This window comes from Pelmatolapia mariae, linkage group LG6, assembly GCF_036321145.2.
Source record: "Pelmatolapia mariae isolate MD_Pm_ZW linkage group LG6, Pm_UMD_F_2, whole genome shotgun sequence".
Lineage (NCBI taxonomy): Eukaryota > Metazoa > Chordata > Actinopteri > Cichliformes > Cichlidae > Pelmatolapia > Pelmatolapia mariae.
This window is the reverse complement of record NC_086232.1, coordinates 44,594,175-44,620,897: the sequence shown is the minus strand read 5'-3', so window position 1 is coordinate 44,620,897 and position 26,723 is coordinate 44,594,175. Positions and strand designations below refer to the sequence as shown.

The following is a 26,723-nucleotide window of genomic DNA, read 5'->3' as shown; positions in this document are numbered from 1 at the left end:
TTCCAAAAAACACGGTAATAATGACGGCCCGCTAGCATGCTCTACCAAAAATAGTGCTTTGTTGTGTATCTGAGGGACGAAAGCTAAACCAGTTCCACACCACCGAAGTTGCAGCATTTTTACAAACCAGTTCTGGTTCATCCATTTCATTCAACGATCCGCTTTCACCCTTCTCATTCTCTGTCGCCGCCATGCTTTTTCCACCATGTGCGTATGAAAACAAAGGCACTGTGCATGCGCGTTTTACCCATATTCTATCGCCATATTTCATCTTCTTATCGTTGCCCAACATTATACCGGTATTACCGTGAACGGTATGATATGGCCCCGCCCTACCTGTCTGCTGCACTTAAAACTTGATTTTAAACACATTTAGTTCCGTGTTAGAGTCTTAAAGTCACTTCAGTCTCAGCTTCACTCAGATTTTCACGTCATCTCCAAGATCCAACTGTGACGCACGTTTATCCATCAGAGCGACTGGAGCAATAAGACAGACGATTGATCATCAATCAGTGTGAAATGTTTGCAAGGAAACTGACAGCATCAGTGTCCACAGACATCTGACTCTGATGTCATCGCTGCCTCTGTGATGTCATCGCTGCCTCTATCCTGTTATACTGGCGACTGAATGACTGTAAAAGCTTCATGTTAAGTAACCAACAAACTAACATTAATCTGGGACTTCAGTTTTTGTAAAAACAAACTGCTGCAGCAGATTTTGCTCCTCTGTGCACGTTGGCAGCAACTATGAACGAGGAAACCAATCAGAGGGTCAGTCAGCTGGTTCAGGTGCAGCAGGAGGGGAGGAGTCACAGAGAAACTCAGTGTTTATTGAATAACACCTGCCAGTTATCAGGTTAAGTTCACAGTCTGTTACCATGGTAAGTGACTCAGAGTTGAAGTTAGCTCATATCAGGGATAACAAACTCAGAGGAGCAGCTAAACTCCTCCAGCTATCTGAATGCTACTCCAACAGAGGTCGATCATCTTATTAATAATTTTACCTCCTCACTACGTACGACTCTGGATACTGTAGCTCCTGTGAAAACTAAGGCCTCAAATCCGAAGTCCCTGACTCCGTGGTATAATTCTCAAACACGTAGCCTAAAGCAGATAACTCGTAAGCTGGAGAGGAAATGGCGTGTCACAAATTTAGAGGATCATCATTTAGCCTGGAGAAATAGTTTGTTGCTTTATAAGAAAGCCCTCCGCAAAGCCAGAACATCTTACTATTCATCACTGATTGAAGAAAATAAGAACAACCCCAGGTTTCTCTTCAGCACTGTAGCCAGGCTGACAAACAGTCAGAGCTCTGTTGAGCCAACCATCCCTTTAACGTTAACTAGTAATGACTTCATGAACTTCTTCACAAATAAAATTTTAATCATTAGAGAAAAAATTACCAATAATCATCCCACAGATGTAATATTATCTACAGCTACTTTCAGTACCATTGATATTCATTTAGACTCTTTTTCTCCAATTGATCTTTCTGAGTAAAAGTCATCTGTTCACACAGCTCTACTACAGGCCAATCTCCAACCAGGCTGTAGGTATTACAGGTACTGCACTGCAGTGGTTTGTATCATATCTATCTAATAGACTCCAATCTGTGCATGTAAATGGAGAGTCCTCTTCACACACTGAGGTTAATTATGGAGTTCCACAGGGTTCGGTGCTAGGACCAATTCTGTTTACATTATACATGCTTCCCTTAGGCAGCATCATTAGAAGACATAGCATACATTTACACTGCTATGCTGATGACACCCAGCTCTATCCGTCCATGAAGCCAGGTAACACACACCAATTAGTTAAACTGCAGGAATGTCTTAAAGACATAAAGACCTGGATGGCCGCTAACTTTCTGCTTCTTAATTCAGATCAAACTGAGGTTATTGTACTCGGCCCTGAAAATCTTAGAAATATGGTATCTAACCAGATTCTTACTCTGGATGGCATTACCTTGGCCTCCAGTAACACTGTGAGGAACCTTGGAGTCATTTTTGACCAGGACATGTCCTTCAACGCACATATTAAACAAATATGTAAGACTGCTTTCTTCCATTTGTGCAACATCTCTAAAGTTAGAAATATCCTGTCTCAGAGTGACGCTGAAAAACTAGTTCATGCATTTATTACTTCCAGGCTGGACTACTGTAATTCTTTATTATCAGGAAGTCCTAAAAACTCCCTGAAAAGCCTTCAGTTAATCCAAAATGCTGCAGCAAGAGTCCTGACAGGGACTAGAAAGAGAGAGCAGATTTCTCCTGTATTGGCTTCCCTTCATTGGCTTCCTGTTAAATCCAGAATTCAAAATCCTTTAAAAGTAAAAATTTAAAAGTAGAATGGGAGGCAGAGCCTTCAGTTTTCAGGCCCCTCTTCTGTGGAACCACCATCATCATCCTCACTACTATCACCTTCAGTGTGAGGTCAGACTGATGTTTGACGATGATGATCGTCTAAACAGGTGAGGACACAATGATCCAGGTATTTGTGGATCAGCCTCCACACAAGGCTCTGATGAAGCTCTCGTCATCATGGAGGTGGAGTTTCACCTGCCAACCACCGTGATGCTCTGTAACCACGATGCACCACAACCCGAGGGTGGACTCGGGTGAGACAAACACCTGCTCAGAGCACCGTCAGGACACACACAGCTCACCTGCACACACCTGAAGGTCTGTCTGTGTGTCTCTGTTCGGGGTCGTGTGTGTGTTTACCTTTTCCAGTGAGGGCACCAGCAGGCCTCTCCATTTCGGACCGTTCTCTTCGCTGAAGAAGTCGTACTGCGGCTGCGCCGCCTGCATGGCTGCCGCTCCCGCGGGTCTGAGCAGCCGGACTCACACGCCCGGTTCGGTGAGCGGCAGTCCGGGTCCAGCAGGGCGGGTGAAGCCGTGAAGCTCAGAACATCCGGGCCGATCCTCCAGAGCAGCCGCCCTCACTGCGACCATCCTCGGAGAGCTAGCCGTTAGCTCCGGGCTAGCAGCTGCCGCGGCTCCCCTCACCGGGAGCAGAGCATGATGAACGGGCACCGGGACGCTGGGGACGGTGATTTGCCGCGGCGTTAGCCCGCCTGTTAGCGTTAGCGGGGGCTCGGTAAACGGACCGACCGGCCAGCAGCTGCCGGGCAGCGGGCGCGTTGTTACCGGGCGGGCGGTGGGGACCAAAGGCTCACCGACACACCGACTCTCCGGCGTCGTGGCTTTCGCTTAGCGTCCGCTGCCCACACTATGTCCCCCGGACTCTCTCAGACGGCACGTCCGGCCCCGGGCCCCTGACAGGCGGACAGTCCGTGAGCTAACGGAGGACGGCTGTTGTCACCCGAGTCTGGGTAACCGTAGAGTATCGGCTGCGCATGCGTACAGGGCCAGTCCTGACGTATATGGGCGGGGCTCCTGCGCACGAGAGCGTGCTTCACTGCGCGTGTCACAGTGACGTTGGCAGCCATGTCGAGGTCTAAAAGTGAGGACTAAAAATAACTAACAAGATTCCAAATTCAACAAAAAAATGGAATATGAAACAAAAATATTCAAAATTTATCAAAAAATAAATAAATACAAAACTAAAAATAACACCAAAATATCAAAAAGTACACAAAATCTTAATGTACAAAAGAAAATCTCTGTCCCACAGGTCTTTCCTCCCCACTGCTGTCAGACTCCACAACAAAGACTTCAACTGATCAAACACACACATCCACACATGTGCAATAACACTAAGTGCAATACTCTCTCTGGCATCATTGTATTATACTCAGTTGTATATAGCATTTGTATTCTATTTTATTCGATTGTATATAGTATTTTATTTTTATTTTATTTTATTCTTTTCTATTGTGCACAGTATCTCATAGATATATTATTTCAGTGTTTTTTCTCTAATTTCTCTATGCAATTTTGCACTGTCCACTGCTGTAACAAAACAAATTTCTCACATGTGAGACTAATATTAGATGGTCACTCTAAGCACAGTCTCTTTGTCATTGTGATAATAAGCAGCCTAGTCCCTGCATATTTAAACAATGTTAACATGTCACACCTTGTTCTTATAAGCGTGCTGGGCAGACTCAGAGCTCTCAGACCTCTCTCCAGTTTCCTGATTCTTTAGTTTTGTCTCCTTCATGGTCTAAGGAGCTTGGAAAGAAAAGCGTCTGGACTTCTTTAAGTTGCTTGCAGACGTTTCACCTCTCATCCAAGAAGCTTCTTCAGTTCTAAGAGTCAAATGGTGGAGAGTCCCAGATTTAAACCCTGTGGGAGTGTCCCCCCAAAGAGGGATAAAGGACCCCCTGATGATCCTCTACCTACCCGTTTTCACACCTTGGCTCTTCAAGCAACTTAAAGAAGTCCAGACACTTTTCTTTCCAAGCTCCTTAGTCTACGATGACCTGGATGACTGAGAACCTTCACAGACATATGTCTCCTTCATGGTTTGAGCTCCTGTTTCTGGGTTTCAGTGGTTCTTCTTCATGGTCACAAGTCACCGTCTCCCTCTGAGCTCTGCTGAACTCTGCTTCATAGCATCTGATGGTGCTGGAAGAAACTTTATTGAAATGTTCTTCAGTGACAAACATTTAGACTCGCTCAGGGCCGGGCTGGGTCAGGTACCTTTTAGTGAATAAGAAACCTGCACAGGTGAGAACATCAGCTCTTCCAACTACCTCTTGTGGAATTACAGGGATTATTTTACATAACCATCATCTTATCATTGCATTAATTATCATTTCATCAAAGTGTTTATTGAAGCTGCTGGCATTATGTTATAATTTATATTATAGGGGTTATCATAATCAAATATTAACATGTTTATTACAGGTGCAGTTATAACTACTTTAAAATGATTGAGTTAAATATATGTATCATAACTCATATGCTGAGTATATTGTTACAGTACAATAGTAGCTGAGCAAAGGCCTGAATGTATTCAGCTTCTTGTGGTATTTGAGTTTGCCTAGTTACAGGTGACGGAAGGAGAGGTCCAGTCCGAGGTGACCTCAAAGGCCTTAGATCATCACCATATTCGGAAGAGTATGCCACAAGGAGGAACCTCTATGTTGCATTTAATTCTTAAAATACATGAATGTTCTGTACATGCAAATTATGTGCTTGTAAACGCAAGAAGGGGCGTTACAATACCCTGATGTTATAAAAGCAATCTAGAGTGTATTTTGGGTAGAGATGTACAACTGTTTTGCAGTTTGCACCTCTCCACGCTGCGTGCATTAAAATCAATTGTTTGAACGACCTCTTCTGGACTATCATTGTTTTACTCTCATCCTCAATTTCGAACCCGTAACACTCTCTTCCACAGTTCATGTTACAGGTGAATGACAGACGTTTCTGAGCAGCAGCACATGTGACTGTCTCCACCGGGTACCTTCTAACTCACCTGGTAACTGGATCCAGTCCAGGTGAGTTGTGCTGCCCTGATGTGCTCGGTGAAGCCTGCGCCTCTTCATTATGTGATGTTATCAGAACTACAATAACACGCCTCACACACATTTAACAAATATTTAATTCTCAGATATAAATACATCCAATAAATGCTGACAGATCTTCCACAGGAGCAGCTACAGGTGACAAGTCCCATCATGTTTACACCATGTATTTACAGCTGTGTCCAGCAGGGGGCAACAAAGGTTCCATGAGGGGACAGTGGAGCTATGATGGGGTATCAGGAGGAACATGGGAGCTTTTAGTGTGGAATCTACAGGTTAAAGGTCGATAGTGATGGTGAGTCACCGTTTCGCTCTGCGTGTCGGCTTGAAATTAAATAAAGTTCTGACTTTGAGCCGCACACAAACATTTCATCCACCGTCATCCGCCCTCAGGAGCCTCGATGGGTCCGCCCCCCTGATACTCCTCCTCACGCTGATCATCAGAGCCCTCCTCCTGATGATGGGAAGGATGCTGTGGACATTCTCAGTTTGGTGTCTGCAGCTGGTGGATGAATGTCTGTAATTCCAGATGTTTTTGAAAGCTCAGAGTCTGAACTTCAAACATCCGATTCTGCTCGTACGGGGGGGTCACGAGAAGGCATCGGGGCTTCCGATAGGCTGATGCAGTCTCAGAGGCTGATACCTGAAAAAGCTTAAACATAAATGGTGTCATACCCTGTTTACAGAGGAGTCGGTGACAGAGGTTAAAGGTCAACTGCTTTGTTTCATAACAGAGCGGCAGCACTGACACCTGGATCTGTCTGTGCGTTCCCTCCTGCGGGAAGCCTGAAGTCAGCGAGCAGCACCTGCTCAGCGTCGCAGAGTAAAGGGTTCAGTCTGTGGCTCAGCTCGCAGCTGAAAGCACATTTATATACACATCTGTGAGCGGACGCCGCCATCCAAACCTGCAGCACGCCACCTGGTCACGTGACGCTCCGCAGCTCAGACTCTGATCCATCAGGCGGGATTCACACCTATCACGTTTTGAACTGGCGTGTGGATCCAAGTCGAACAAGAACAATTAGCTTTGCTTGTCTGTAATTGGCTGTCATCACTAAGAAGGCCACACCCGAACATCAAATGCCTAAGCAACGTGTGAACCCCGCACGACTGGATAACACTCACCTGAGCTCAGAGCGCTCGCGTGCACCTGAAGCTCCACCCAAACTGATCGGAGCGCAGCGCTCCGAAACATCCGCATGGGAAGGCTCCATGAAGATCACACCTGCAGCAGGTTTGGATCCCAGCGCACACCTGTGTGTGTGTGTGTGTGTGTGTGTGTGTGTGTGTTCACACTGTTTCCTGTTATTGCTCCTGATGGGGACCCAGCTGCAGCAGCTGATTGTGACCCGCCTCAGTTCAGGTGACCTTTGCACCGATGAAGCTTCTGATTGGACGATGGCACCGCAGAAAGAAAACAGTGAGTCAGAGCTGACTGACAGACGGCTGCTGAGACCTGGCCACCTGTCTGACTCACCTGATTGACCAACAGCTAATTTATCTTTTATTAACTTGATCACTGATGGTACCTTTGGCCACACCACTGCGGAGATGGATCACAGGAACCAGGCGAGGCTCAGAGTGCACGCTGCGGTGACCTGAGCTGGGTCCAAATCAGGAGCACGAACAGGTGCGCAGCTCCGTCTGCAGTCCGAGGCCCCTCCTATTACGGAACCGGCCAAAATTACACCTTTTGTTGTCCAAGAATCACCCTCTTCCTCGCCTCAGACGGAGGACTCGCGGGCGGTTTTGGACCGCAGTGCTCCGGCCCGGCTCAGGAAGGGGAAGGTGGTGCCGAGGCAGCCAGACGCTACGGTGAGACCCAGACTGGCCCAGGCGCAGCAGATGGACCAGCCGTAACCGTGATCCACATCAGCCGGCAGACCGTAGATGAAGGGCGGGTTTCTGGAGAGGTCGTAGGTCACGCTGGCTGCATACGTGCACAGGGAGATGGTGCAGAAGATCCCTGAGAACGAATCAGAGACCAGATCAGACTGACACCTGAACCTGAATCAGTGCTGGCTGTAATTGGCTGAGACCGGCAGGTGCATTACCAGCAGGTAAAATATGAACTTGCAGCCTCTGACTGTCAACACAAGCCGGTCTATAAGTGATGACGTATGAATCCTGCCTCCAGGTGCAAACTACTGTGTGTTTACTAAGACTGTTGTGTTTTTAACATGTTTTAATGTTTTGTATCTTGTTCTATTTAATCTGAACAAGCCCCTAAAAACAGTCAGTGATCGCTGTCGGCCTCTCAGTTTTTATCACCACTGTTCATTTTAAAGCACGGTTATTAAAACCTTACGATGGAACTCCAGCCCAGCCCATGCAGCAGGATATTAATGACTAACCTCGCATTGTGGATGGATTATCTCAGTTGTTCTCCTGACTGAAGTTTGGTCCGTTTACAGCAGCAGTCCCCAACCCCCGGGCCATGGACCAGTACCGGTCCGTGAGCCGTTTGGTACCGGGCACTGAGAGTTGAGGCTCGGGTGTTTTTATCATTAACTCGGTTTCCCTGGGTCTTTTCCCGTGTTGTAGTCGTGTGTCTTATTTTGAAAGAAATATGTACGTGTTACCATAGCAACCAGAGAGCATAAAGAGAGGTGATGTTACTCTCAAGGTTGTTGGTGCATTTCAGGAGGACGCTGCTAATAAAGTTACAAAATTACACAGTGAATTCACGTTTATTGTTATTCTTACAAAATACCACAGTTTGTGTCTTTGTCGTTTCTTTTTATTTTGTTGTATTTACCCGCCACACCTTAAAGGCCGGTCCATGAAAATACTGTCGGACATTAAACCGGCTGTGGCGCAGAAAAGGTTGGGGACCGCTGTTTTACAGCATCCTGCCATGTGATTGCATTTGTCCCTAACCATCGGGAACCCTCACGTTAACTTTTTTCCACTCAATAAAAGTTAACGTTATGTTATGCTAACATAGCTGTGTTGCTAGCGATCACGTAGCACATTATATAGCAGCTAGCCCAACTTCAGTAACCCTACAAACGTCACTGCTGTTTAGTTTTCTGTCTTCATTTATGTTGGAAGTGATAGCAGAGCTGTACGTTTGAATGTTTCAGAAATCTCTCAGTCAGAACATGCTATATCATGTTTAGGTGGAAGCTAGCGAGCTAACTTCCTGCTAACTTCTAACTCTGTTAAATTTAATAAATCCTGTTTTCATGGATGTTAAACTTAATTGTTACACCTGGTAAAGCAGCAACGCTGATCATTTTATTAAAGATGAAATAATTTAGACAGTTTTTAACTCTCAGTGATGCTGCAGTGTTCGTTTGACTTTGGACCTGGAAACGGCTCAAAGAGCAGAGAGGGAGCCTTCCTCAGTGTCAGTGCCTCAGTATTAGAAACAGGAGATACCCTGAGAAACATCCCTGTTAAGGTGAGCCTGTTCACTTTCGCTCTAACGGGTAAAGGTAAGCCGTCTCCTCCTGTACGAGTCATGTCCACAGGTGTTGCGTCAGACGTGACTTGTCGTGTTCTACCTCTGCTCACTGTTGTTCTCTCACATTTTTTATTTACAGTCTTATTTCTCTCTCAGTTTTCACTCTGTTACCTGAGTCGCACCTGTCGGCGTTCTGTATGTGAAAGTTTGTCATCTGTGTTCGTGGAATCGTATGTGTTCTTGTGTGTATCCCCGAATCGCCTGTTTGTAAAAGTGCTCCCAGGTTTTCAGAGATGTCTGTTCCCGCCGGTCTAACGGCCTGCTCGCCCCACCAGCTGTCAGCTGACCAGGAGGTCGAGGCTCATGATACCAGCGAGAACCCCGTTTTTAAAACCCCCACTGGCTTCACTTTCATCATTTTTAACAGTTAATGTTTGGTTTATTTCAGTGTTTCACTTGTTTCTGAGCTTCCTTTATTCAACTTTAATGTCTCACTGGAGAGCTGTCACCACATCTGCAAATGAATCTTTCACTAACTTTGTTCCCTGATGTAGAAATGTGCTGTCCTTCTTTTAACAGCTTACTCTGAATTAAAACAACGCCACCCCTCACCAACTATCTTGGCGTCTCTGGTACCGCACTCTCCCGGTCTCCAACAGAACACAGTTCATCACCGTGGCAGGCTCCGGCTCCACCTCGGCTCCAGGTAACCACGGTGTGCCCCAGGGTCCTGTGCTTGGACTCCTTTACTGCACCACCTATTCGCCCCTCCTTGGTCAGATCATCTGCCTCCAGGTCTCTGCTTCCTTTTCTATGCTGATGATACAAACCCTCCACCCTGCTCCCCCCACAGTCACTTGTCAATTACAACGTGGACGTAGACCAGGGGTCGGCAACCCTGGGCACCCGTGCCACAGCTGGCACGCGAAGGGTTAACTGATGGCACGACCATAGCTGGACTGGTAGTGCCATCGGGCATGGGCCAGTGGTGTTTTTTCGTTTTTATGGGCCGATGGTTTTTTGTGGGTTTTTTTGTTTTTGTTTTTTTTGTAACGGTATAAACAATGAAAGGTGGTGGATTGTCCAGATGCTGGCAGATGTGTAAAAATAACTCAGTTGTTTGGTGGTGGCTATGTCGGAGCTTCCACAGATTTAGTAACATTAGCAAGTGGTGGAGGCCAGCAGGTGGATGAGGGGAAGGGGAGGCAGGAGGAGGAGAGAGCCGAGGCGGCCGCCGGTCCGAGTGTCAGGTGAACTGAACCTCAGGTAAGAAGTTATGACCTGCAGTCTATCTGGGTCAGATATAAACCAAGTTTAGGTGGAGTTTATTTTCGTTGTGCTGACTTTTTACAGTCAGTTACAATAACTCGTACTGCGTACTAGCTAGCATGACGGAGTTTCTATACAGCTGGGTGGGTGCTATGATGTTACTGATAGTGAACTTTATTTTATTCATAAGGTTAGTTAGTAGAGTTGCCAACCATCCCGTAAAAAGACGGAATCGTTCCGCATTCAGAGAAAATATTACGCGTTTCGTATTGAGCTGAAAAGGAACAAAGTTTGTCCGGGACTTCAGCTAGAATGGAAAAAGACACAAAGCTGGAGCTCTCTCTTCCTCTCCCCTCCCTCTCCTGTTGCTACTTCAATCATGAAACTGATCAATGATCAGCTGATCGTCTCTCTCGTTTGTTTATCGCCCACTTTGCGCCAGAAAGAGGAAACCGCCGGATGTTGCGCTAAACAACAGCAGCACGTTTAGGCTTGATCAGCTGTTGTTAGAATTGATTTAATATTAATTTCTAGTATCAGCTGATGTTTGCTGGAGCCACAGCTGTAAAGCTGCTGGTCATGATGTCTGTTTGGATATGTGGTGAGAGGGAAACATGAAGATGAAACCAGGAGATGTCCTTACTGAATCATCAGAGCTGAACAGGTGATGGAGAAACAGGTTTACCTTTTAGGTGACATGAATGAGTTGAAGTTATGAACTGTTTCTGAGAGACAGATAACACCAGGATCCTTTTCTGTGTAGCTGACAGCTGGTAACTGGGCAGGGGCGGGTCTAGCAAAGCTTTGCCAGGGGGCCAGATAGGACATTAACAGGGAGAGGGGGGCACAAAGATATACTTTCTTATTCTCATTTAAAATGTCTCGCTTTTAATAAATAATTATCTGAATCTTACAACCAAAGTTTTTATTTGATGTAAAATGTATAGAAATCATACATATACCAACAAGACTGTACATCACTGTCACAACAGACAGAGAGAGAGAGAGAGAGAGCGAGTTTTGAGATGTGAGATTTGTGACGTTTAGCGTGTTTGGAGTGTGTAGTTAATGTGTTGTCTTGTGTAGTTAGTGTGTAGTGTTGTGGATAGTTTTGTGTTGTGTGTCAGAACAATGAGGCGACTGCTGTCTCCAGGTAGAAACAGGAGTGATACACCTGCTGCTGTCAGACCTGCAGGTATCAGGCTGTGATGTTCTCCTTTATAGTGGACAGAGATTATTTTTTTGGAGTGGCACAAATAATTTGTGGCATCTTATTGAAGAACAGCTGATTGTTCTGTAAATAGTTTGAAATGATTATTAAATAAGGGGTAAAAGGTAAATGGCTGCAAATAACTTTGTTTGCAAACTTTGTGCATATGATTTTAAAATTGACAATTTATATTTGCATTTAAAGTTATGAAATATGATTCAATAAACATGTTTGTAGTTGTTACAGTAAAAAATATAACTTTTTCTACTTGGAATTTATGTGTTTTGACTGATTTTAGATCAATTGTGTTAATACAGTATGTCAAAATGAAAACATGACTGTAGATTCAGACACGTGAGGTTGTGCTGAAAAGAATGATACCAAACAAGGCAAAGGAAATCGTTTTTAAAGGTGAAATGTGGAGTAAACATCAAAGTGGTTAAAATGGCCAATTATACCCTGGACCCCAGAGGGTTACACGTTTTTTTTAAAAGTAACACAATAGTTACTTTTCAAGTAATTAATTACTTTTAGAATCTGGTAACTCAGTTACTAACTCAGTTACTTTTTTGAAGAAGTAACTAGTAACTATAATTAATTACTTTTTCAAAGTAACTTGCCCAACACTGCTCACCACATGGCTGGATTACTGCAGTGGGTCCTGTTTGGGTTTGGAGAGGCTCCAGTATGCACTAAGCATACGTCACCCCCACCCTCATCTCCACGGACTCCTGATGATCCTCATTCTTACTTATAAATGCCCGAGTCTGACTTGCTGCACCCTGAGCTTTACTCCATCACTGGAGTCCATCAATAACCTTGTCAAAACTCACCTCTTCAACAAAACCGTCCACCTCTAGCCTTCCTTCGTTTATTTACAGTCTTTGTAAAGCATCCTCGGGTTTCGTCACTAAACAAATGTGAGTTATTACAAACGGAGGCAGGTTAATAAGGTTTAACAGTCTGCACTCGCAGGTTTAGAAGTTTATATGGCACGTGTATGCACACCACACTGAAACGTTACAGTGTGGCGCTGTACATTACCATGGAAACAAACACGTCACCTTTTACTTGAATCTTTCTAAATGATTTCACGTTGATGTTCTGATAGCCGAGCCCACTCAAATCTCTCTGGTGATTTTCTATTTATAAAGTGCCAAATCACCACAGCTGCCTGAAGGCGCTTTCTATGGTCACTCGCTGTGAACCTCAGCTGCGACCAGCAGGGGGAGACACGGGGCTGCTGCACAGAGCAGGTGAGTTACCTGCCATGAGGAAGAGCAGCCCAGAGACGTGCTGCGTCAGGCTCTCCTCCCAGAAGAAGCCCACCGACGCCACAATGCTCCCGCACAGCAGGACGGCCGCCGCCATGCCCAGGAAGCCTGCCGTGATGCGCCGCAGGTCTGTGGACGCACACACGCACACAGTGATCAGTGCAGGAAATGAAGGAACACAAAACATTGCCGTGGTAACCACTCCTTGGTACTGTTACATAAAACTGATGGTGTGTTTCCGTGGTAACAGTGACTGGCAGTGAGGATGGCGGCGAGAACACAAGCCAATTACAGGAAGAGTTCGAAGATGGAGGGTGATCTATAATCTATAATCAGGGACGTGAGCAGTGAACAGGGCGCTGACGCGCTCAGTGATGTCACAGAGGTAAAATCCTGTGATGTGATTGGTGCTGAGGCAACTCCGAGCACACAGAGCGTTGGTGTAAAGAGAGCCGAGCGCCCAATCACAGCGACCTCGCTGAGCGGTCGTGTGACGCAGCGTCCAAGGTTGCAAGCATGTGCCCGGCAGGAAGCGGAGGATCACTTCTTCTTCTTCTACTGTGAGGCTGAAACGCACACAGCTGACTGCTCTTAGGGTCACCTGCACAGGTGTGAAAACACCCACAGTCTGAGAAACACCGACTGACCCTGAACGGCATACTGAGGGAACACACACAGACACACACACAAACACACATACACACACACACATACAGGACCAACACACACACACGAGACACACACACACAAACACACACACAGACACACACACAAACACACACACAAATACACAGACACACATACAGGACCAACACACACACAGACTGAAGCTTGTGGAGACGGCGACTAAGACTCTGATGATGATCAGTTAATCATTCTTAGTGATTACTGCTGTGTGTGTGTGTGTGCGTGTGTGTGTGTGTGCGTGTGTGTGTGTGTGTGTGCGTGTGCGTGTGTGCGTGCGTGCGTGCGTGCGTGCGTGTGTGTGTGTGCGTGTGCGTGTGTGTGTGTGCGTGCGTGCGTGCGTGCGTGCGTGTGTGTGTGTGCGTGTGCGTGTGCGTGTGCGTGCGTGCGTGCGTGCGCGTGCGTGCGTGCGTGCGTGTGTGTGCGTGCGTGCGTGCGTGCGTGTGCGTGTGTGTGTGTGTGTGTGTGTGTGTGTGTGTGTGCGTGCGTGTGTGTGTGTGTACTCACGCAGCAGGTGCCACTCGTCCTGCTGGATGGTCCTGGTCAGGTTCAGGGGGATGTTCCTCAGTCTGATTGGCTGAGAAAAGTGATACTTGACAGCAGTGCAGCGATCTGCAATACCTGCAAAGTCACACAGGTGAGACACCTTTAAGATTCACGTACAAACACACACACTGATGTACCTGAGCTGATAGCATCACCACACCTGCTGTTTCCAGACCCAAGCTGACAAAACGTAGCAAACCCACATTAAACATCCTCTCAGGTTACATGAGGGCGGGACTTCTATACATGCCAGACATCATCAGCATGGCGTCACATGATCTGTGTGTGTACATCCACAACTACACAACATGCACAACATCCTCCAACTGGGCCAACCAGGACTAACTAGGACTAACACTAACCAGGAGCAGGACAGGACCAGAAGTAACCAAACTGACCATGTTAAGGACTAACGGGGACTAACCAGAACTACCCTGGCCCAGGACTAACATCCCGTGTGGACCCTGTGACGTGTACCAGCTCTGAGCCGAGATGAACTCGATCCAGAAATGACTGCAGCGCTTTGAGGCAACAGTTGTGATTTGGTGCTTTATAAATAAAGCTGAATTGAATTGGTTAGAGCAAACGGATGCCGACGCCATATAAACAGGAAGTACTCCTGCTCTTTGCTGGCCCTCCTCACAGGTATCAATCGATCTAATTGGATCTGAGCTCCAGCCTAATGCAGTGTAATGATATGTAACATAATGTCGGCTGATGCAATTTGGAGTGCTCTAATCTGATGTGCGGTCCAGCTCCTCGCCGCTCGCCATCGCTGTGACCTCCAGCTCTCAGCTCGGCAGCCGGCCAGACTGCAGACACACACTCTGCAGAAAGCAGGGCCGGCGGCGTCCAAGCTGCTCTTGGGTCAGCACAAAAACCCAGCCCTACAAATCCCACGATGCACCTCTCTCTGAGCCTCACAGTTACTGCGGGGTTCAAGAGGGCGTGGCCTCACACTAATGGTGACCATGTGATTTATGCCACTACCTGCTGTGATGTCATCCAGTGTTAAACAACACCAGATCATCCGTGTGTGTGTGTGTGTGTGTGTGTGTGTGTGTGTGTGTGTGTGTGTGTGTGTGTGTGTGAGCAGGTCGGTTATGCTTCTTCAATCATCCATCGGTAACTGATACAAACATGTTTATGTATGACGTCATTATTGATCACGTGTGTGCGTGAAACCATGAGGATTAAAAGGCTTCAACAAACCTGCGAGTCTGAGCAGAGATACAGTGTGTGTGTGTGTGTGTGTGTGTGGAGGGGGGTGTTATTGCTGTTCCATGAAATCATTAACAATGTGCTCCTGTCATACATTAACCTGCACACACACGATGCCATGTATACAAACACACACACTGAACATGTGTGTGTTTCTGCAGTCTGAACCCAGTCGATGAAGTTAGTGTGTGTTAACCTGCACCGTTATTCTGCAGTGTGTCTGTCTGAGTGTGTCTGTGTGTTGCCTCCTGTGTGTGTGTGTGTGTGTGTGTGTGTGTGTGTGTGTGTGTGTGTGTGTTTCTGACCCCGGTCGATGAGCTTGTCGATGTCCGGGTCCAGCCCCTTGAAGTAGCACTTCCTCCACAGGCCGGAGTGGGTGGAGAACAGCGGCCTGCCGCACTCCGTCTCCAGGATGCCCATCCCCAGGATGGCCCGCCAGTTCTCCAGCAGCTCCTCCTCCCTGCTGCCCACATGCACGGGCTTCATGAGCGCCACGTCCCGGTGCCGGGGCCCGCTGTCCACCAGCGGCAGGTGGTAGATGGGCATCTCGCGATTCTTCTGGTCGTTGGAGTCGGAGCCGTGCCGGTCGCAGTTCTCCTTGTGCCTGCGCGTGTCCGTCTCGTACCAGTGGTCGGTGGAGATGGCGGTGACGAGCAGCAGCAGCGACAGCACGCTGAGCGCGAGGCTCACCGCGGACACCGTCACCGTAGCCGGTCGGGCTCGCTCCATGGCCGGGACATGGACCGGGCTGGTCCCGGAGCCCCTCTCCGCTCGATTCCCGCCGCTGTTCCCGTTACTGGGCATCTTCTGCTGCCATCCTCCCGATCAGCCGTTCCCCGTTTGCCCTCGAGAGCGCGTTGTCATGCCGACTGACCGTCAGAGATGCGTCAAGGTGGAGGCAGGTAACCCCCTCAGAACCGGATGTCCCAGGAGAGCGCCTTCAGAATAAAACGTTTGTCTCCGCAGGAGGAGGACAATAATAATAATGACGATGAAAATGTTGAAAATAATAATAACAACAACAACCAGGCTGAAATGTTAAACAGCTTTGCCTGAGACAGTCATGCAGAAATATTCAAAGCGAGATTCATCTGTCCGTGATGCTGTGCTGTGATGCTGCAGCGCGCAGAGGTTTAGGAGCTTAACGTTCTGCCTTCAAAAGTTCATTTTGTTCGTTTTAACAGAATGAAAACAGCCGATTCTCGTATGTGCTCCTGCACTTTACTCCAATCCCTCACGTCAAACTATCACCAAAACTTTATTTTGAAAGTCCGTGCCGGAAATGCTTAGAGTTGCGGGTTTTGTTGTCCTGCAGCTCAGCGCACATGAACACATGATGAACACATGAACCTCCTCCCTGATCGGCTCGTTTCTGCGCTTTCAGGTACACCGCTCTTTGCCACGGAAACGTTGCCATAGAAACAGCATCAGCAAGTTTATTTTTTAGGACGGAGTGAAAAACGATCCGAAGCGCAGCACAGAGTTTTACATTGAAATCAGACAGGAAGCATCGTGTGACGTCACGGCAGGGGCCCTGAGTGCTGAGCTGGGTGCGGACTGATCAGAGGTATTGATCAGGATGTTTCTCCTGAGGCGTTCACTGACCTCAACTCTGTTGATGGGCTCCCTGCTGCGTTCAGGGTCCGCCCACAGCGTCAGACCGCGGGGGGGGCGGGGCTCTGAAAGGACGAGAGGTCACACGTACCAGAGATACCTTCTGTGAACGGTGCTCGGTGACAGTGGGGAGGAAGAACGACCTCTAAACAGGAAGACATGCCCAGCACGATCAGGGAGGAGAGAGAGATGCAACAAAACTTTATTGGCGAGATAAATGCAAACAAACTCGATGCAGCTTTGTCCTCTGCCTCTTTTTTTTCTTCCAAATATCTTTATTAAAAAAAGAGAACAACACAGTACTTGCACTTACCAAAATACAATTAACCTTTCTTCATTTTCCTAAGTAAATATACTTATATATGAAAAAAACAACTAAACAAAAACACTCTAAAACAAAGAAGATTATCAGCATACAGAGAGCTCTCCAAAGGTTGATTCTGTTCATCTGGACCGAGCGTTTTGTGGGAGAAACGTCTCGTCACTCATCCAGGTGACTCCTTCAGTCTCAGCTGTCTGCAGGTTTCAATCTTATAAACAGGACATTTGCATAATGACTGAAACCAGCCCACTGAACATCCTCATCTTTCAATGATGAGGATGTTCACATCCTGGACAGGGAGGAACGCTGGTTTGAGGGCGGAGTCAAGGAGGCCATTATATGAAAAGGGAAATGGAGGAGGGGGCCTAAGGGTACATCTGTCACCATCTTACAATGCTGTGATTGCAGCCATTCCCCAACTCTCTGTGAATGGTACTCATGGTTATTGATCAGTGGTTGTTGATCAATGGTCATGAGAATTTGCATAATTATGATTAAGGAACTGACCTCCCAGCCCATTGTTCCTTCAGTGGGCTGGTTTCAGTCATTATGCAAATGTGCTGTTTATAAGATTGAAACCTGCAGTCAGCTGAGACTGAAGAAGTCACTTGGATGATGATGAAACGTTTCTCCCACTGAAAACGTCCAGATGAACAGAATGAACCTTTGGAGATTTACTTACCTGGATATTGAGCATGCATCAAGACGTATACAGAGAGGGTTTTATGGGTAAAGAGGAATAGCACAAAGCTGGTATAGAAGTGCCCTTACATGATGATAGCTCCAATTTACACCACGAGGAACCAGAAGATTTTAGCCAGTAGCAAAGTTTATGGATGCGGGTCCACTGCCTCTTTAACCACCTGAGTGACGTTCCTTCGCTTGCCTTTGATTTGGGAGATGTTCTCCCAGCTCCTCGTAGATCTTCAGGGTTCTCCTCTGGCTTCCTCGTGAGATTTGAGAGCTCCTCGTGGTTTTCCACCATCACGCCTGCTGCCAGCTTCATTCATCGATTATTATTCCACCTGTGATTAGAATACACTTTGAGCGCTCCTTGGCTGCAGCGTGTGATGGTGTCTGCTGATGGGCGTGGCTTCACGGTGTGAAAGTCTGCTCTGACGTATTGATTATAAATGTGATTGATCTTTAAAGCCCGGCCTGTCGGCTCAGATAATAAGGACTCCGAGCAAAGGTAACTTTGAATGTCCTGACTCGTCATTATCAGTGGGCCGGGAGGAGAGCTGGCGTGTCTCCTTGGCGACCTGGTGACTGAGACCTCATGGGAAATCTCAGGTGACTGCAGCTCTCGTCCTCACAGAGTCAAAACGTGACGTGATGCAGAAAAAATGAAAACTTGTCCATTAAGGTGATCAATAATTCATCAGCGTCCCTGCTGGGCTCTGCTGTTTCCTGTAACACGACCCCGCCTCTCCCGCCTCCCACTGGAGCCCCCCCTCCTTGCTGTGACATCAGTGATTGGCTGTCACTGACTGTATGTAAGAGATGAACGCTGTCGCCATGACATCACTCACTGGTCTGTAACATCCTGTTTTAGAGCCACCATTTGTTTGTTTTTGTGTCACCGTATTTGGACGAGAGGGGTCGTGCCCTAACCCTAATCAGAAACCTTTATCAAGCCCGGAGGAAATGATGTCGTTACATTTCCTGTTGGAACAGTAACAAAGTCAAGTATCAGTATTAAAGAACACAAAGTACCACAACGTGTACATCGTGTTGTTCTGACTGCAGAGGCTGGAAACAGCAGGTGTGTCGTGGGTACAGCGATGGGCATGTTCAGAGTGTTTCCTCATGTGACGAGGACATGAGGGGAAGGCTGCTGGTTCAAATCCTACAGATGTGTACCTGCTCAGAGGTTCCTAGGCAACAGCTCTCTGACAGAGCTCACTGATCAATACCTGCCATTTCCCACGATCCTCAGCTCCACCCAGAACTCTGTGTGAGTGTGTGGCTCATTAGCATTGTTAGCATCAGTCTTTCCCCCCCACCTCCACTCGCCTGCTCCCCGCCATCAGAAGTTATTGATCGAGACGTCTTGAAGCTCCACCAGCTCGCATCGACTGACCGGACGAACGCTGCCTGCCTCACCTTCGGGGGGGGAGGGGGGGGTGTAAGAGTGGAGGCTTTGCTGGGGGATGTCACGTGGGAGGATTATTGTGAGCAGAAGTTTAATTAGCACTCAGTTGGAGCAGCGGTGGCGGTGGTTCACTCTCTGAGGTGTGAATGTCATCGCTGAGGTGAAGTGCTGAAGCTGCGGCATGATGGAGGTCACGGGGAGGGGGTGTGATCGATCGGTGGCAGCCTGTCCTCCATCAGGTCCTCAGATCCTGCAGTTCACTGTCACCTTCCACCCTGCAAACTGACAAAACCACGAGCAGAGAGGAGAGTCTGACTTCCTGCTTTTCTGTCACAATAAAAGTCTGTATTGATCGTCTTCATTCAAACCCAGTGTTTCAGTAGATAATCCATTCATCCAGTTCATGGTTGTGGGGTAGGGACAGCACCCTGCTCACGCTGTCATCAGAGGTGGGAAGTAACCAAGTACAAATACTTTGTTACTCTACTTAAGTACTTGAGTAGGGGTTTTTTTTCAGCATCTCTGACTTTCACTCCTTATGTTTGTAAACAAATATCTGAACTTCCTCCTCCTGACGTTTTCAAAACCAGTTCATTACTTTTGGTTTAACATGTATGAGGGGAGTTCAATTTTAATTTTATTTATACAGCATCAAATCACAACAACAGTTGCCTCAAGGTAGATCTAAACCCCCCCTGCGAGCGAGCACTTTGGGGACAGTGGGAAGGAAAAACTCCCTTTTAACAGGAAGAAACCTCCGACAGAACCAGGCTCAGGGAGGGGCGGGGCCATCTGCTGCGACTGGTTGGGGTAATAATATTTACATTTTGTGTTATAAACCTAATATTTAATAATCCACATTTCACTGTTTTACTCTTTGGTTCAGATGTGGATACTGTATTGTTCTTTCTTTGTGATTTTTTATGTTTAAGTTGTTTGTTGCTGGTTTTTAGTTTGTTTTTTGTCTTTTTGGGAGCTGACACAGTCTCTATGGAGATGGGTTTTTGGGGGGGTAGCAGGAGGAGAGAAGCTGCAGAGAGGCGTGTAAGACTGCAACTCTGCTTCCTGGTCCCAACTCTGGATAGACATATTTTGGGGGGTTTAATAAATTTGTCCATATTTCTAGAAATGAGAGCTGCTCCATCCAAAGTGGGATGGATGCCGTCTCTCCTAACAAGACCAGGTTTCCTCCAGAAGGTTTGCCAATTATCTATGAAGCCCACATCGTTTCTGGGACACCACTCAGACAGCCAGCAATTTAAGGAGAACATGCGGCTAAACATGTCACTCCTGGTCTGATTGGGGAGGGGACCAGAGAAAACTACAGAGTCCCACATTGTTTTGGCAAAGTTACACACCGATTCAATATTGATTTTCATTTTTGAATTCACGTCGGCAATCGTCGTCGTGGTGATGCTGGGTGGGCGGGCACAGTGGACACTAGAATAAGAATAGAATAGAATAGAATAGAATAATCCTTTAATTGTCCCACAAGGGGAAATTTGGTTGTAACAGCAGCCAGAAAGACACATAAACAACAAACAGCACACAGGACAGAAACATACACAATTTTTCTTACATATTTACATTAAGGACAATGGTAACTATAAACAGAGTACTGTACAGTTATTAAATTAAATAAAATTAACTACAGATAAGAGGCAAACCAGGTTGCAGTGCGAATCGGTTGATTAAATTGTTGCAGTTACAGCGCAGATGTAAACATCTATCGACACTGAGTTTGTGAATGCGATCACTTGAGAACGAGGTGATGTAGGAGCTTCACATTGATACCACAGGTGTGTCTACTGGGGGGTGGAGGTGGGGGTGCACTGGCTGCCACCAGCATTCAACACTGGAGAGAGTGCAGATGTTCATAAGATGTGGTCTTGGTATCTCTTCATCTAGCTGGCACTACAGAAGAGGAGCGAAGATGAAGGCAGCAACGCTCTTTGAGTGTCAGGTCATTTCAAATATTTCTTTGAGCTCAACAAACATCAGCAAACACACAAACTGTGTCTCACAGTGTGTAGCAGCTGCTGTGTTTCACAGGGAGAGCAAAGACAGAGCTAACTTAGTTTGCTGCACTGTGATGGGTTTAAAGTAAAGAAGAGTGTGACTGCTGCACAGTGGCTGTGGGTTCATGCTCACAGTTAGCTTCCATCAAGCAGAGACTCATTCACTGAACTTCACCTTCATACCAACTAAAGACAGCATAAACAGTGCTGTCAGTGTGGAGGATGAAATCAGCTCAGGAAACATCTGCTCACATCTGGCTGAATCCAGGTCTGTACATCCACAGAGACGGTACCTTTCCCTCTTACTTCAGTACAGAAGTTGAATCAGTACTTCAACTTTTACTGCAGTATTTTCAACACTAGTAAGTGTACTTCTACTGCAGTACAGAATATCTGTACTTTTCCCACATCCAGCTGTCACATGGTGAGGAGGGGTCTACAGGTGAGCAGCCTATCGGCAGGCCGACAGATGATGTCTTCAGTCAATGCGGTGCTTTGTGCTGAAAGCATCATTCTAATTGTTACATTAATGCTCTCTGTCTTCTCTTCAGTGCTGCTAATGACATTAATCATGCTCTGTTGGACGTGTTTCCCTGTTTAAAGGGAGATCTTCCTTCTCGCTGTCACTAAGTCCTGCTCTCCGTCCAGTTGGTTGGTTTTCCGTCTGTAGCTGTGGAGTCGTTACAGAGGACATTTTTGCTTTTGAATATTAGCTTTCTGTCTCTTTGCTGTTTCACGCTGCCTTACTCTGTGTTACTGTGGTTGTTGACTTCCTGTGTGTCGGAGTCTTTGTTTTTTGTGTGCGCAGTGTGCAGGGACACCGTGATGCCTTGGCTGAGCTGTTGTTGTTCCTCGGATGCGTTCGGAGAGAGAGGAGCATCCTCCGCTCACAGCGGCGTGTCCATTTTAATGAGACGTTACATAAAGTCTCCATCTTTATTCTGATCAGCTGGAGGAAGACTGCGAGACTTTAATGAGGCAGGAGCACTCTTTGTTCTCCATCGTGAACATGTTTCAGCGTGCACAGAAAAACAGAAACCCGTACGCCGTCTGCATGCTGAGCAGCTGTCGATGGTAGCAGGAGTGAGCGCGCCTGCAGCCGGGCCTGAACCCCAACCCAAAACGGCCAGCAGTGACATCAGTGCAGCCACCGTGTTTCACTGAATTCAGAGTCTGCTGGTTCAGGCGGAAGAATCCGGGCCTTTGTGTTGGTATCGGACCTGCAGACCGAGCCGGTCCGTCGGTCTGCTCATGCTCAGTAAGTGTCGTAATTAGCCAGTCTGAGCAGGTGCGCTCTCTTTGAAGGTGCGTCTTCTTTTATCTGAACTTATCAGGTGATGCAGGGTCCGAAGGGGCTGGACCAGCCTGGACCGGCCAGAATCACGATCCCTGACTGAAGACACACAACAGACAGACACACACACAAGCACACACACAACAGACACACACACACAAATGTCCAAATGATGTCAAAATAATAAATGATGCCTCTGTAACGGGGGAAGGGGGAGTACTCGAGTACTTTAGTAAATTCATGTTTGTTTCCATAATCTAAACTTTGCTCTTCATTTAAACCTTCGTTGTTCTGCAGAGTGAACACCTGCTGACACGTGACGCCGCGCCGCTGCAGACGCAGGCTCAACCTGACGTGCTGCCATTTTCTTTATGGATGAATATTCTGAACGCCCCCGCTCCTGACGGCGTTTCGATGAAGACGAGTGAAGCTCAGTTTGGTGTCAAAGAGCTAATCGCTCAAATATTACTCAGATCAGCTGCTGCGGGTCGATCGATCGGACGCACGCTCAGCCTGCGGGCACCGGAGCCCAGCCCACGCTTCCTCAGGTGATGCTTGTTGGTCATGTGACATGAGGAGCCTGTTAGTTACAGCTCATCAGTGTCTTTGACCTCAGCTCAGTAAGGAGACTCCATCTCCATCCTCAGCTGTCCCTGTTGCCGTGACAACACCCACGCGCCTTCATGTTCTCCTCATTAAGATCGGTTTGTTCTCCCGCTTTAATGAGGCCGGGTGAAACCGGTGCTCGGCTGTCGGCCTCGTTAAACCTAAGCGGCGGCTCTCGGGGTGACCTGAGGCACCTCCACCCCCGTGCTGCCGCCTGCCGGGCTGCCATAATGCTGCCTCCTCCCCACCACCTCCACATAGAGCAAGGAGCCGAGTTCAGACTCCCTGCAGGCAGATAACGATGTAAACCGCTTTAAACTGCAGGGTGACTGCACGCCTCTGGTCAGGAAGGAGGGGGCGGGGCCTTGTCCTCAGCTGCTGAGGCCACAGTCACGCGTGAGCAGCAGGAAGTGGGCCTGCGTGCGTCAGACTGTCCCTTTAATGTGATGAAACTCTGATGAAACGCAGAGAAAATCACGGCGCAGAAAGATTCAGACGGAGCCGCCGCGGCGTTTAACCCTTTCTCCTTGAGATGCTCGGCTTCATGTTTCTGCCGCTGAAAGAGGCCGTTTCAGATGTTCAGGTGTCAGCGCCGCTGTGAACACGAGGCCGTCAGTCAGCGCTTTGGTGCTGCTCCTGGTCACGTTTCTCTGATGTCACAGCGTCACTGACGCTCTGATTGGAGCGCTAAAGGTTGTTCCAGAGGTCACCAACGCGTTTCATCACTTTTCAGGGTGACAAAGACGACCAGTCTTCCTGATGCATCATGGGTAACTAAACCTGCACTTTGCTGGTTTAGGTTGTCCACGGCGAGGAGATGGCAAGCGTAGCGTCACGCTGACGATCCTAGAAACGAAAAATGACCTTTGTTTTAATCTTTGACTAATAAACAGCTGAGACTGCAACGACCAATCAGAGCGAGGCATAGACTCTGGACGCCAGGGGAATGAAAACACGTCGAATGTCTGAACTCTTCGACAGGATGATGAAGATGAGCTCTGATGACACACGAACTGTCCGAGGTGACCTTCAGGTAGATCTTCCTCTGCAGCTGTCGCTTCATGTTTGTCTACCCGAGGCGCTCGGCGATGCCTCCACACAGCGAGCGTCAGACACTCGCAACCAGCAGCCAATAAAAACACGGCTCTAAACCCGCCACCTCAGACAAACAGACAGCTGACGCGCCGAAACGTGGAATCTGGGGTGAGGCCGACCAGACTGTTTATTTACAAGGAGTGACATCAGGAATTCAGCCACATGTAATAAATGTGCAGGTAATAAAATTCCGGTCTGTAATCCCAAATCTCTGAGCAGCGCTGCGGTGAGGATGAGGAGCAGCTGACTCAGCATCAGCCGACCAATCAGCAGCCTCCGCAGCTGCTAAAACCTCAGAGTCCTGATGAAACCTCGTAAGTGCAGCTCATCCAACTGAAAGAATCATGTGACACCCCCACACACACCTCCATCACCTGCCTGAACCGGAGCAGGTGGAGGCTGAACACGCTTTAGGCCCAGGATGAAGACGAGGATGAGGAGGAAGCTGAAGTGTTTCAGGAAGTGAGGTCACAGTGGGTCGTTTGATGCTGGAGGTGAGCTGTGATGATGAAGGCACAGATGGAGCCGGTTTGAGTTTATGGGAGTTTTCTGCAGCGTCTCCTCTGTGAGAGTGTCGACCTCAGCGCTGCCTGAATAATTGATCACGCCGCTCGGGCAGGCGGGGGCGGGGCACTGATGAAAATTTAAAGACTCTGTGCGCTTTGCTAACGGTGAAAAAGGTGGAGGCAGCGTTTTAAATGGACACTGACATTTCCTCTGAGTGTCCCGGGCTCAGGTCGCCGTCACATTTCTTCTGCTGACCTCTGACCCCTGCCTGCCTCGGAGGGGGCGCAGGGCTGCGGTCATGTGACCTCCATCTTAGACTGCAGACATCAAGGGTTCACGTTTAGATCAATTTCACTCTGAATGTTTCACACAGACACACACACACACACACACACACACACACAGACACAGCATAGACACACACACACACACAGACACACACACACAGACACAGCATAGACACACAGACACAGACACACACACACAGCGTAGACACACACACACAGACACACAGACACACACACACACACACACAGCACACACACACACAGACACACAGCGTAGACACACACACAGACACACAGCACACACACACACACAGAGACACACACAGCACACACACACACAGACACAGCATAGACACACAGACACACACACAGACACACACACACAGACACACACACACAGACACAGCATAGACACACACACACAGACACACACACACAGCGTAGACACACACACAGACACACAGCACACACACACACACAGAGACACACACAGCACACACACACACAGACACACACACACAGCACACACACACAGCATAGACACACACACACACACAGACAGACACACAGCACACACACACACACAGCGTAGACACACACACACACACACACACACAGACACACAGCACACACACACACAGCGTAGACACACACACACACACAGCATAGACACACACACACACAGCGTAGACACACACAGACACACACACACAGCATAGACACACACAGACACACACACACAGACACACAAACACAGCGTAGACACACACACACACACACACACACAGCATAGACACACACACACACAGCGTAGACACACACAGACACACACACACAGCATAGACACACACAGACACACACACACAGACACACAAACACAGCGTAGACACACACACACACAGCATAGACACACACACACACAGCGTAGACACACACAGACACACACACACAGCATAGACACACACAGACACACACACACAGACACACAAACACAGCGTAGACACACACACACACACACACACAGCACACACAGACACACACAGCGTAGACACACACACACAGACACACAGACACACAGACACAGACACACAGCACACACACACAGCGTAGACACACACACACACAGACACACACACACACACAGCATAGACACACACACACACAGACACACACACACACACAGCATAGACACACACAGACACACACACACAGACACACACACAGCGTAGACACACACACACACAGACACACACACACAGCATAGACACACACACACACACAGACACACAGCACACACACACAGACACACACACACAGCATAGACACACACACAGACAGACAGACACACACACAGACACACACACACACACACACAAACACAGCACACACACACACACAGCGTAGACACACACACACACAGACACACACACACAGACAGCGTAGACACACACACACACAGACACACACACACAGCATAGACACACACACAGACAGACAGACACACACACAGACACACAGACACACAGACACACACACACAGACACACACACACACACACAGCGTAGACACACACACACACACACAGACACACACACACAGGTAGGTAGGATCTGCCTGTGCAGGAGCAGCTTCTCGAGCTCATAAAGGTGACGATGTCACAGCAACAAACACGTCACCACAACGTTAGCAAAAAGCTAACGCTGTTTGTGAAACTGCTCAATCGCATCATTAAACAGCTTAATGCGAACATCTCCGGCTAAGTGTGCTGTTTGTGTCATGTGTGTGAAATTATTATGATACAAGCAGAAAATCTGCTCTTCACGTTCACACTCTGA

At 47.8% G+C, this 26,723-nt stretch overlaps 3 protein-coding genes across 5 annotated transcripts in view; 1 reads left to right on the top strand and 2 right to left on the bottom strand.

The window, feature by feature from the left end:
- Positions 1-3,362, bottom strand: part of LOC134629658 (son of sevenless homolog 1-like) — a 29,527-nt gene extending 26,165 nt beyond the window's left edge. For both annotated transcript variants that reach the window (XM_063477172.1, XM_063477173.1), the window contains exon 1: positions 2,724-3,362. In XM_063477172.1, the coding sequence (XP_063333242.1) occupies positions 2,724-2,810 (87 nt within the window). In that variant the 5' untranslated portion in view covers positions 2,811-3,362. The remainder of the gene's footprint in view (positions 1-2,723) is intronic.
- The window catches only part of zgc:110222 (uncharacterized protein LOC550336 homolog), a 102,089-nt gene that overhangs the window by 27,879 nt on the left and 47,487 nt on the right, over positions 1-26,723 (top strand). The gene's annotated exons all lie outside the window — the stretch shown is intronic.
- On the bottom strand, positions 5,503-15,953 carry tmem178a (transmembrane protein 178a). Of its 2 annotated transcripts, XM_063477169.1 has the most exons (4): positions 15,356-15,953; positions 13,791-13,904; positions 12,591-12,728; positions 5,503-7,403 (listed from the first exon to the last, which is right to left on the bottom strand). In XM_063477169.1, exons 1-4 carry the CDS (start codon positions 15,852-15,854, stop codon positions 7,162-7,164), a joined length of 993 nt encoding a protein of 330 aa, XP_063333239.1. In that variant the 5' UTR covers positions 15,855-15,953; the 3' UTR covers positions 5,503-7,161. The 2 variants fall into 2 exon arrangements, with proteins under 2 accessions (XP_063333239.1, XP_063333240.1); XM_063477170.1 differs by lacking the exon at positions 12,591-12,728.